The sequence below is a fragment of the Leptopilina heterotoma genome, unplaced genomic scaffold (genome assembly GCF_015476425.1).
Source record: "Leptopilina heterotoma isolate Lh14 unplaced genomic scaffold, ASM1547642v1 Lhet_14, whole genome shotgun sequence".
NCBI classification, from domain to species: Eukaryota; Metazoa; Arthropoda; class Insecta; order Hymenoptera; family Figitidae; genus Leptopilina; species Leptopilina heterotoma.
In genome coordinates, this window is record NW_025110859.1 from 3,332,533 (window position 1) to 3,345,737 (window position 13,205).

Below are 13,205 nucleotides of genomic sequence, written 5' to 3' on the forward strand. Positions count from 1 at the left end.
TTGAAAATGCATCAACAGTAGTGAATATGATGAGAGCAGTGCTAAATGAAGTTCTGACGTAACTTTTTGTAAAAGAGCTTCTGGTGATATCCGTCATGACGCATGCGTAATTAGAGTTAAAATCAGAATTAGTTCAACGGAATCCCAGAAAACTGGAATCGTGGTGCGAGTTTGCGTGAGTTTAGCGGCAGTGGAAAAGAAAAAATTAGTGCGTCAAATAACCTGTCAAGACCAAAGTGAAAATAGAAGACAATAATTGCTGTTCGAGGGTGACGACTTTCTGTGTAAACGAAGTCATAAGGGTGCAAGGTGTAGGATGTCGAAGCCAGAACAGATTTTAATTATCGAACCGCAGAATGAACTGCGATTCAGGGGTATGATTTTTATTTTAACGTATTTTGCATGCTTTCATTATCATTAATTTATAATCAGCCATCGGTTATCCATCATTTTTTCGCCTTTCATTTTTCTTTTCACGCGTCCTTGTCGGCGAAATCGCGCCTTTAATTTACCGCGAGTTTTATATTCCATCATCATCACAAAATACCCGCAAAGTCGTCACCTTTCTGTATGTATGAGAATCGCGCGCTCTCGCCACCAAAGGTGATGATAAAAATTTTAACTTACCGGATCATCCCCGAACAACGACGATTTTGAGGGGCGATTCACTGGAACACGAGATGACGTTGTCAAATGGTTGCTGTCAAAAAACTTAACAACGTGTTTATTATCTAATTCTATTTTTTTTCTCTTCTCGAAAAGAATATATATCTTTGCATCGTGTAATTTTTCCTTTTATATATAATTCACAATGTGTGTTAATGATTCTCTTTTACACGATTTTCCAGACAGGAGTAATGTTCATTTTTTACTTTACACATGTTTACATTGATTTGTAAACGAATGAGAAAATTACTATTGTAATTTTTTCATTCATAAATATTGCTTCAATTTTGAACGCCCAAAATGTTTCGTTTATTGATAGCCACACCAGCATCCATTTTAGAGAAAAATATTTATACAATTCATACAATTTTACTTTAAAATGAAAAATTTTTACTCACTAGACTTCTGTAGGTTTTCATTTACATTGATCTTAATAAGTCCAAGTGATGTAACTGTATTGGTTCTTTTATTTCATATAGAGACATTTTATTTCATTCCTTTCGAGAATATGTCAAAATTCGTAAAGTGATTGGATTTTAGGAAAATTCTAACAAATATAGAGAAAACAGATTCTAACAAATAGAGAGAAAATGAGATTAATATTTATTCGAATGAAATAAATTGAAGTTGACTTATATTTATGAAATTAAATATTAATCCATGTATTCTTTAGATATTTTCCAATATAAAGGACGGAACTTATTGTTGCATATCTAATCTAAAAAAATAACCTCTTTAGTTAAATGTTTATATTTTTTATCAGATACCTGAAAATATATTCAATTTTCAGGTGCTCAATATGCCCTTTGCACCGTTGTGTTATTCATTTAAAATGACAAAGCATATTTTCTAGTTATAATATTAATCAATACGAATAGAAATTAAATAATTATATTTTCGTCAGAAATAAATTAATTTAATATCTAAATTAATTCTGCCAAGAAAAATGTTTTTTAGACTGACAAGATGATAATTTAATATCGCTTTCATAATACATAGTCTTAACATGACGATATGAATTTATCTTGTGTGAGCCTTCTTTTTTCATAAGTCACGATCTTTACTGTAAAAAAAAAAAAGAAGAAGAAGAATATTAGCAAGGTTACGTATCAGATTTTTTTTCTCTCTTTTAATTGTCGCCTTTTGCTTTTTAAATGGGCTATGATTTGTCAAGGAAAGTATAAATACGTATAAAATATTGTAAATATTGATATCTTATTGATTGATTATTTCTTGATTATTTCTTTGATTTTAATTTCTCAATAATTTCTTATCCCTAGGACCTTTTACTGGAGCTCCTGTTACATCATATATGAAACTCACTAATCCTTCAACTCACAAAGTTTATTTTAAAATAAAGACAACTGCTCCAAAGAGGTATTGCGTGAGACCCAATTCTGGAGCTTTGAAACCAAAAGAAATAATTGAAATAGCAGGTACAGCGTTAATTATGAGAAAAAAAATAAGTCTTTTTATTTTATAATTCAAAAATTTATTGACTTTTTTTTCTTCCTTTCTTTTTTGCAGTTAGCTTACAACCGTACGACTTTGATCCAACAGAAAAGAGTAAGCACAAGTTTATGGTACAGTCTGTAATAGCTCCTGAAGGAGACACTGATGACTATCTACAGGACGTGGTACGTATTATTTATTTTCAATTATTAATAACAGGGTTGCCACAGGTCAGGAAAATCAGGGATTTTTAGTAAAAGTACTGGAAAAAATTGAATTTTTAAAATTCATAAAAAAAACTGAATTTTTGTTATTTTTGTTTTTTCTATTTCTCACAATAATTTCTTTTTAAATAACTTAATTCTTGAAGAGCTATCATAAAATTATTTGATGAATAATTTTACTTAAATATTTCAAAATTAATTAAATTTTGGAGGAGTTGCATTATTATTTTCATAAATAGATAAACTTCAAAAGGTTTTAATTCTAAATTTTACAAAATTTCAATTTTTAATGAATTTAATTAGAAATTTTAATGAACTTAGATTTTTCAAAAATTTTAATAATTCAAATTCTTCTGAAATTAGTTACATTTTTTAATATATATATATATTTAATTAATTATTAGAAATAATAGATTTATAGAAGAATTTTAGTTAAAAATACTAAAAATATTGAATTGTGGAAAAAAATTTCATTTTTTTTTCATTTGTATGGAAAAAATTTCAATTATCTTTATAAATAATAAAATTTTTCTCCGAAATTCAATTATTTTTAAATATTTTAATTTCAATACTGTTGAAATTAGTGTTGAATTTCTTAATATGTATTTCTTTATTTATTTATTCAAGAAGTTAACGGGTAAAGTATTTAATATAATTTCCAAAATTTTAACTCAATTCTTAGAAACAAATCAATTATTTTGATAAATATCAAATTTCTTCCCAGAAATTCAATTGTTTTCAAGAATTTTAGTAAAATTCTTTGCAAAATTCAATTATTTTCATAAATAACAATATTAATTACGAGAATAAAATTATTTTCAAGAATAATAAAATTCTTTTCAGAAATTCAATTATTTTCAAAAATTAAAAAAAAATTCTTGTCATGATTTCAATTATCTTTATAAAATGCAAAAATCTTCGCTGATATTCAATTATTTAACAAAAATTTAATAAAATTCTATGCAAACATTTAATTATTTTCATACATAATAAAAAATTTCCCAGGATTTCAATTATTTACAAATTTTTTAAAAAATTTTTCGCAATAATTCAATTATTTTTAAAAATAATAAAACTGTCAGGGTTGCCACAGGTCAGGGAAATCAGGGAATTCAGGAAAAATTCAGGGATTTATATTAAAGTACTGGAAAAAATTAAATTTGCAAGATTCATAATTAGTTTTATTTTATTTTTTAATATATATAAATATTTAATTAATTATTAAAAATCATGGATTTATAGAAGAATTTTAGTTAAAAACACTAAAAAAATTGTATTTTAGAGAAGTTATAAATGTTTGCAAAAATTCGATTTTGTTCAAAAATTAAAAAAAAATTCTAGTCAAGATTTCAATTATCTTTAAAAATAATAAAATTCTTCTCGAAAATTCAATTATTTTTATAAATAATAAACATTTCACAGAAATTCAACTATTTAAATTATTTTCATTATTTTCAAAACTATTCAATTATTTTCATAAATAAAAAAACTCAACATAGAATTTCAATAATTTTTAATACAATTTTAACCAAATTTTTCGAAAAATGTTATTCTTCTTGAAAATTTTATTAAAATTCGTCGAAAAAATTCGATTATTTCAAAAATTTGTTGATAAAATTCTTTATGAGAATTCGATTTTGAAAAAAATTCATTTATTCAATAATTTTTTAATTTTTGTATTTAAATAATTGAATTCTCATAGAATTTTCTAATAAAAATTGTTTTAAAAATTAATTTCAGATAAAAAATTTAAAATAACTGATAATTGTTCATTTATTTTGTTCGAAGAATTTTCTTAAAATTTTATTAAAAATAATTGAAATCCTGAGAAGAATTTTATTATTTAGGAAAATAATTGAAGTCTTGCAACCAACTTTTATTACATTTTTTAAAAATAATTGAAATCCTGAGAAGAATTTTATTCCATTTTTTTAAATAATTGAAATCCCGTGAAGAATTTTATTATTTATGAAAATAATTAAATTCTTGCAACGAATTTTATTACATTTTTTTTTAAATAATTGAAATCCTGTGAAGAATTTTATTATTTATGAAAATAATTGAAATCATGTGAAAAATATTGTATTATTTAGGAAAACAATTGAATTCTTGCAACGATATTTATTACATTTCTTTTAAATAATTGAAATCCTGTGAAGAATTCTATTATTTATGAAAACCATTGAATTCTTTTGAGAAATTTTATTAACTTAGTAGATTTTGAAAATTTTTGAATTTCATCGAAGAATTTTATTATTTGTGAAATATAATTGAATTCTTGCAAAAAATGTTTAAAATTAATTACAATTTTTCAAGGAATTCATTTAAAATTGTATTAAAAATAATTTAAATCCTAGAAAAAATGTTATTATTTATGATAATATTTGAATTCTTCCAACGAATTGTATTATTTTTAATACAATTTTAATCGAATTCCTCGAAAATGTAATTATTCTTCAAAATTTTATTAAAATTCATCAAAAGAATTCAATTATTCAATAAATCATTTATTTTTGAATTTAAATAATTGAATTTTCGTAGAATTTTCTAATAAAAATTGATTTAAGAATGAATTTTCGAATAATTGACTCGATTTTTTCATGCTTTGAAATAATATTCCTATAAGTTATTGATTTTCAGAAAGGTTTGAATTTGAAACTTTTGAAAATCCTAATTTCTATGGAAAAATAATATTGATTAAAAATTTATTTAAAAAAGAAGTTACTGATGTTTCCGAATAATTTTTCAATTAAAGAAATTCGTAAATAAGTAAATAGAACTTTTGTTTTTGAATATCTAATAATTTTTAGAATGAATCAGAATATTCTTTAGGGTCAGGGAAAAAGTAAAAATTTTGTCTGAAAACCCTGAACAAGAAAAGAAGAAAATAAATTAAAATAAATTAGGAAACAAAAATATATTTAAAATAAACAAAATCTTTCTTGAAATTCACAGTGGAGGGATATGAATCCAAATCAGTTAATGGACTCAAAATTGAAATGCGTATTTGAAAATCCTGTAAATTCATCATCAACGACTAAAGGTACACCAACTGGTACGACAACTAAAACTGATACAACTGCGACCGATGGAAAAAATAAAGGAACTGGCGACACTGCTAAAACTTCACCCAAGGTGAGCAATTTTCTCCTTTTTTTTTGGTAATGTTCCTCTCGAATATTCTCGGAAAATAACAAAAGAAATTTGTTTTACAGCTTCTCAGCGAAGGGGAAGCTGACGAGACGTTAATGAAAGCAGCGCAAGAAGTGCAACAGCTTAGGGTACAGCAAAGCAACCTTATCCAAGAGAATCTCCTAATGAGGGTAAATTTATAATTTTTGCAATTCTCTTTTTACTTTTTCTCAAGTTTTAATAAATTAATTCATGAATTTCAAGTTCAAAAAACATTTTGCAAAAATAATGCAACAATATTTTATTTTGACTGTAAATTCAAATTATTTGAAGGTAAATTTAATTTCTGAAAAATGAAAGTTCATTTTCAATTTTTTCGTTTTTAAAATAGTGGGAAGTTTTTGAGAAAGAAAAGGAAAGAAAAAGTTGGTGTTATTAATTATTATATTTGTATTTTGTAAGAAAAAGAAAGGAATTATAAACACAAAAATATTATTCCGTTTGGATAAAATGAAAAAATATTGAAATCTTGCAAGAAAAAAGCGAGAAATAGAAAAGAAATTTTGCTGTCTAGATATTGGAATATGTATATGAGAAAAATCACCTAAGGTGTTTTTGCATAATAATTTTTTCTTTAAGGAAAGTTCGATAGTCACATCATTGACACGTGCCCTTATTCTTATTGTTCGCATTGGGCACTCGTGATAGAATCGATTTGTGCATCGTATATGTCTCTTATGGAATTCATTCACAATATTATTGAGTCTCTGATTTTTTTTTCTTTCTCAAATTGAAACAATAAGACGGTTCAATAAATTCGATCACCATTTTCATGATGATGATGATGATGAGAATAAAAAATTTTTTTGAGATAACAAAATTTGTTTTCTTGAAATATTTCAGAAGGAAAATTATTTGATACGAAAAAGAATACAATACACAGGCCTCGACTAAAAACTTTTTGGATTTTTTCAATTATTTTCAAAAAATGCAATTTTTTTAGACTTATTTTCGAAAAATACAACTATTTCGACTTTTTCTCCTCATATATTAAAAAAGAACAATTTTTTTCGCATAAAATAATATTTATTTTGATTTTCTAAATGTGAAAAATAACTAGAGTACTAGAAATTATTGATTTAGAGAGAAATTATAATAAAAAATTCTGAAAGAGATGTATAGTGGAAATTTTTGGAAACAAGCAAATCTCAAAATTCTAAACAATTCAAATTTTCAAAAATATTTCGATTGAAAGTGAGTTTTGAAATTAGTTGAATTTTTCGAATATAAAATAAAATTTTCGATTTCTTTTCAAAATAATATTCAATTCTTAAAGAACTATTCGCTAATTATTAAAAATAATATTCATTTAGAAAAATTCTAGAAAATAATTGAATATTCAAAGAATTACGGTCGAAATTTTTAGAAATAATTAAGTTTCAAAGGGTTTTAAATTTAAATTTTCAAAGAATTGAATTTTGGATGATTTAAATTTTTAGAAAATGCAATTCTTTGAAAAATGTTGATTCAAATTTTTTTTAAATTAGTTATTTATTGGTAAATCTTTGATTTTTTGAACATTTATTTAATTGAAACATTTTCAAACAATCAATATTTTGTAAACATGAATTGAAAACAATTGTAATTTTAACGAAGTTTCTTTTTCTTTTTTGAATAATTTAATTATCAAAGAACTTTCTGAAAAATTATTAAAAATAATAATTTAATTAGAAAAGAATTTTATTAAGAAAATATATTCATGTTTCTTAGTGCGAAGTTAAGTTAAGTTTTTCAATTGCAGAATTTCAATTGTTTTTAATACAATTATTTTAATCAAATTCCTCGAAAAACATAATTATTCTTAAAAATTTTATTAAAATTCGTCGATAGAATTCAATTATTTCTAGAAACTGTAAAAAAATTCTTCTCATAAGAATTCAATTATTTCCATAAATAGCAAAATTCTTCAGATTTACTAAATTCTTTTGAATATTATTTTTGAAAAAAATTCTTCACAAGAATTCAATTATTTTCAAAAATTTCCATAAAATTCTAAAAAATAATTCAATTATTTTCAAAAACTTTAATAAAATTCTACGCAAACATTTAATTATTTTCATAAATAATAACATTCTTTTGAAGGATTCAATTACTTTTATAAATAGTAAAATTCTTTGCAGATATTTAATTAGTAACAATACATTTTAATAAAATTCAATTAATCAAATTTTCAATTATAATTATGAACAGACAAGATTATTTTAAAAGATTGAAAAAATTCTTTGTTTAATTCAATTATTTTCCAAATATTTTAATTAAAATTATTAAAAAAAACATTATTTTCAAAAAATTTATTGAAACTCATCAAAAGAATTTAATTATTCATAAAAATTCTAATAAAAATTTTGGAAGCCATTTGTAGATTTATTTATGTTCGAAATCAAATAAATTTAAATTTGATGAGAAAGAAAACCGGAAAAAATTAGGACAAAGCCGGGAATTTTGTTGAACGAAAATAGTAGACACTCTGTAAATTTCAAAAGATTAATTTCAAAAACTTAATTTTTGAGAATTCAATTGATTTAGAATTTAAATTTTATTTATTTTATTTTATTATTTGAAATTTAAATGTAATTAAATTTCAAAAACTTAATTTTTAAAAATTCAACACTGATTTAGAATTTTAATTTTATTTAAATATTCATTTGAAAAAACTTTTGAGTAATTTGAGTTAAAAATTGTATATAATAATTACATATTGGAAGAATTACAGTTGCAATTTTTAAAAGTAAAGAAATTGCAGAAGGTTTTAATTTTTTCTACAAATTATGTAGAAATTAATTTTAATATGTATTTTGGAGAGTTTTACTACAATTTAAAAAAAATTCATGTTTTTGAAGAAATGTGTGAAAACTGTTGAAAAAATGTTTTGATTTTCGAAAATAATTGAATTTTACAAAAAAAACTTGGAATTAAAGTTATTAAAATAAGAGAAACAATCAAAAACTTTTTTGAAAATCATGAAAAAATCAAGTCAGGGAAATGTCAGGGAAATAAAATTTTTGTCAGTAAAGTCAGGGAAAATTGAGACTTTTTTCGACTTATTTTAAAAATTGTGACTTTTTTTACTTTTCTTCCAAACATTGCAATAAAATACCACAATTTTTAGTAAAAAAAAAGTGCAACTTATTTTCATTTTTATAATGCAAAAAATAACTAGGTATAAAAAAATCTTTCAAAAATTGTTTTTGAATAATTTTTTAACATAATTACCTAAATTTTTCAAATATATTTATAATAAAAATCTTTTTGAATAGTAATAGTAATAGTAATTTTCCAAAAATCCAAATAAATACAAAAATAATAACATTTTAAAATTATTTTTCACATTTTGGAGAAAACAATATCTACTTACTTACTTACTTACTTACTTTTTGGACTTATTAAAATTTTTGAGAAATCATGGTCCTGTTTTTAATATTAGAATTCTTTAAGAATTATACATTTTATACCTTAATAACTTAAGAAAAAAAAAGTTCTTCTAGAGAACTTTTGGAAAATTATTTAAATTAATTGATTCAGAGATGAAGTTTCGTTGAAAATTGTAGAAAATAATTGAATTCAGGAAGGATTATAATTGTAATTTTTAGAAATTATTAAAATTCATAAATTTTACTAATTTTCCGTAGACATTCATATTTTCCTGTACAAAAAAAATTTTGTCAGGGAAAATAATTTTAATGTCAATAAATTGTCAGGGAAATTGATAAACTAAAACTTGTGACCGCCCTGAAAACTTTCTAAAATTTTTATCTTTTTTAAACGTACATATTTTAATTTCTTATTTTATCGATTTAAAAAAAAAGTTTTCTAAAATTTTTCTTCTTTCTTTAAACAGGAGGAGTTATTGAAGTGGAAAACTGCAAAAGACAAGGACAGTCTTGTATCAGATCATCATTCAACGGGAGGATCATTGCAAATGAATCCTCAGCTTTCTCCAACGTTTACAAGTGTAGCTATTGCAGTCGCTATGGTTATAGTTGGTTATCTTTTGGGAAAATTGATTTGAACAGTCTTTGCCTTACACAACAGCACGCCCTTCCCCCATTTTTTTCTTAGCCTAAAAAAACATAAAAAAAACCAAAAAAAAAAAAAAAACCAGAAATCTCCTTGCCACATGGCGCCATCACTGTGAAACCGCTAAACAATTTAAACTCGTTATTCAAAATGTTCATAAATAAATATTTCCATTAAACGTCTAATTGTAGAACAGTCTACATAATTTTAAACAAAAAAAAGATCATTCACTAGATTAGCGCATAATGGTGCATAGAAGCGAAGGGACGAATCCTTTTCTAAGGACCGTAAAAAAAACCTATACAGATGTTAGAAAAAAAGGAACACTTGTTTTTAATTAACAATTATTGTCACAATATTGCAAAGTCTTAAATTTCTGATTAGCACACGTTTAATTATTTGTCACGGCCTCTTATAAAAGGATTGCGCCAATGGCAAAGTCTTAATTAAGGATTTTAATTTAGGATTCTTATTAAATGTTTTGATAGAAGAATTTTGATGATGGACTTTAAAAAAGAAAATCAGACATTGGAATTATTCACGCGTTACTGTAAATAGATATTTAAAACCAAAAAAAAAAAAGAAAACAGTTTTTAACGACTGAACGAAATCAACTATTATAAAAAAAATGGATCAAGCCAAGCTTTTTAAACCTAAATTAGATTGTTTAATTTTCACTAATATACAAAAGGGGGAAGGGAAACTACAATTATAACAGTAGTGGTGTGTGCACGTAAATTTGGCGAGCGAAGTCCGCCTCCGGCAAATGAATTTGACGCTTCGGTGTACTTTTTTTTTAATTATTTATTTATCTTTTAGTGTCTTATAAAGAACGTTTCCAAATAAAAAGCATTTCTCGAGTGACAAAATGAAAAAAAACAATGTCAAATCGCATGCCTCTTTGGGATTTAAACACCGAAGATAATTTATAATTTAAAAAGAGAGGGAAAACAAAGAAATTACCAACTTATTTATATTCGTGCCTTAGACTTTAAGAGGCAACAGTAATTTTCCGACCAGCTTTTATTTTTTATTGTCAATATTTTTTTTTCTTTTTGTACGAAACTCTTTATATTATTTTTTTTTCTTCATCGTCCCTTTGTGCGTGCGTTAATAGAATCGAAAACCGGGTGCAATAACGTGATATATAAAAGAAAAAAAACACTTACGTCCTCGACTTGTAGAAAGTATAATATTGTATTCGAAAGTGCGAACATCGTTACCAGTATCGTCTTTACAATCAGTGGACCGTTTAATTGTGTAATAATATTAAAAAGGCAAAAAAAAAAAAAATACAAACCCACCTAGTGTTTTTGATATTGTGTTTAGATGCAAACTTGGCATCCAAGATTGTACACCAGAGTACCGGAGATGAGCTTTTAACAATTAAGATATTAAAGAGTTTATGCTCTCAATTTAAAAATAAAAATAAAACATCCGTGAAAAAAAAGCAAACGAAAAAAAAAAGAAACTAAGTGTTTTTCATTGCTAATTCTAATTAGGACAATGTTGCTTGGTTTTGGTCTAGAGAAATTGGTTAAAAAAAAAGAGTAAGAAAAAAACAAATTCAATAATGTAATTTTTGTTTTTATCTTTCTCAACAACAAACCAATATTTTACTTCGATTCCTGTTGCGAAGAGCCACAATATAATAATGAAGATTTTACTTCAAATTTACGAGTATCTTGAATTTTTAACGGGTGACTGTTCGCTTCGAGATCGACTATTTGTTACTGTGTTATAAGACTCCATGTTTCTCGTGCAGCAAGAACAGAATATTGATGAATAAACGTCTGTCCTATAATACGCTAAAAAATTATTTACTTTCACTGTAGGATTTACTAAACAATGGTCCATCGTACGACCGATAAACGGAATATTTGTAGCTTCATTATTATTATTATTATTAATTATTATTATTATTATTATTATTATTATTATTATTATTATTATTATTAATTATTACATTGTACTCTGTAGAATTCCAGCACTGTAACTGCTGTTCGATCAGAGTTGCGAAGTTACAAATGGAAAGTGAAATAAATTTATTACTCAAATTTAAAGTTTCCTTTAGATGCTCTTAGACGTTTTTTTCTTTTTTTTTTACTTATTTTTCATTTAAGATTGTTAAATTCTAATGGAAATTTGATAAAAATAAATTATTTCATAAAATTTGATTTTCAAAAATCGAAATTATTAAATTAACAGGGTTGCCACAAGTCAGGGAATTCAGGAAAAAGTCAGGGAAAGTAAAATTGGTTAAGGAAATCAGGGAAAAGTCAGGGATTTTTAGTAAAAGTACTGGAAAAAATTGAATTTTTAAAATTCATTAGAAAACTCTGAATTTTGATGTTTTTTTGTTTGCCTCATAAACTATGAAATTGACAAGAATTCTAATACAAACCCTTCAATTTTTTCTAATTTTGACAATAATTTCTTTTTAAATAACTTAATTCTTGAAGAACTATCAAAAAATTATTATTTAGAAATTATTAAGAGAATAATTTTTACAATTTTTATAAATACTAGATTTATAGAAGAAATGTAATTAAAAATAATAAAAAAATTGAATTTAGAAAAGTTAAAAATGATTCCAGAAATTCAATTATTTTCAAAATTTTTTAAAAATTCTCGTCAAAGTTTCAAATTCTTCTCTGAAATTCAATTAGTTTTAATATTTTTAATAAAATTCTTGGAAAATTTCACAAGAATTAAATTATTTACAAAATTTGTAATTAATTTTTTCGAAATAATTAAATTATTTTCATAAGTAATAAAATTTTCACAGGAATTCAATTATTTAAAATACAAAATTTCATAAAAATTTTCGAAAAATATCAATTATTTAAAAAGATTTTTATAAAATTCGTCGCAAGAATTCAATTATTTAAGAAAAAAATTTAACAATGCTCTTTTCAAGAATTAAATTATTTTTATAAGTAATAAAATTCTTCACCGAAATTCAATTATTTTTATAAACTTGAATAAAATTTGTTGCAAGAATTCAATTATTTATATAAATAATAAAATTCTTCACAAAAATTCAATTATGTTAACAAAAATTATTGTCAAAATTTTAAGTATCTTTATAAATAATAAAATTCTTCTCCGAAATTCAATTATTTTAGAAAAATTTTAATAAAATTCTTAGGAAAATTTTAATTATTTTTATAAATAATAAAACTCATCGCAGGATTTAAATTATTTTTGATACAATTTTAATGGAATTCCTTGAAAAATGTAATTATTCTTAAAAATTGTATTAAAATTTGTCAAATGAATTCAATTATTTAAAAAATTGTTGATAAAATTCTTTATGAGAATTCAATTTTAACAAACATTAAATTATTCAATAAATTATTTATTTTTTTAAATAACTGAATTTTTGTGAGAAATTTTATGACTTGGAAAAATAATTGAATTCTTGCAAAGGATTTTATTAGAATTTTTATAAATAATTAACTTTTTTTGAAAAGTTTTATGGTAATTTAAATTATTACAAAACATAAAGAAGGCGATCACGCCGAGTCTTCGATGTTTTGTAATAATATTCTTATAAGTTGTTGAATTTCAAAAAGGTTTGAATTTTGAATGTTTTGAAGAGTTTTAATTCCTACAGAAAAATAATAATGATTAAATGTTTATTTAAAAAAG

At 23.3% G+C, this 13,205-nt stretch overlaps 1 protein-coding gene across 1 annotated transcript; it reads left to right on the forward strand.

Annotated features, from left to right (window-relative positions):
• Positions 1 to 90: 90 nt before the first annotated feature.
• LOC122497970 (vesicle-associated membrane protein-associated protein A) lies at positions 91 to 11,355 on the forward strand. The gene is made up of 6 exons (XM_043605415.1): positions 91 to 374; positions 1,947 to 2,102; positions 2,194 to 2,303; positions 5,298 to 5,477; positions 5,558 to 5,665; positions 9,373 to 11,355. Exons 1-6 carry the CDS (start codon positions 317 to 319, stop codon positions 9,541 to 9,543), a joined length of 783 nt encoding a protein of 260 aa, XP_043461350.1. The 5' UTR covers positions 91 to 316; the 3' UTR covers positions 9,544 to 11,355.
• Positions 11,356 to 13,205: the final 1,850 nt, after the last annotated feature.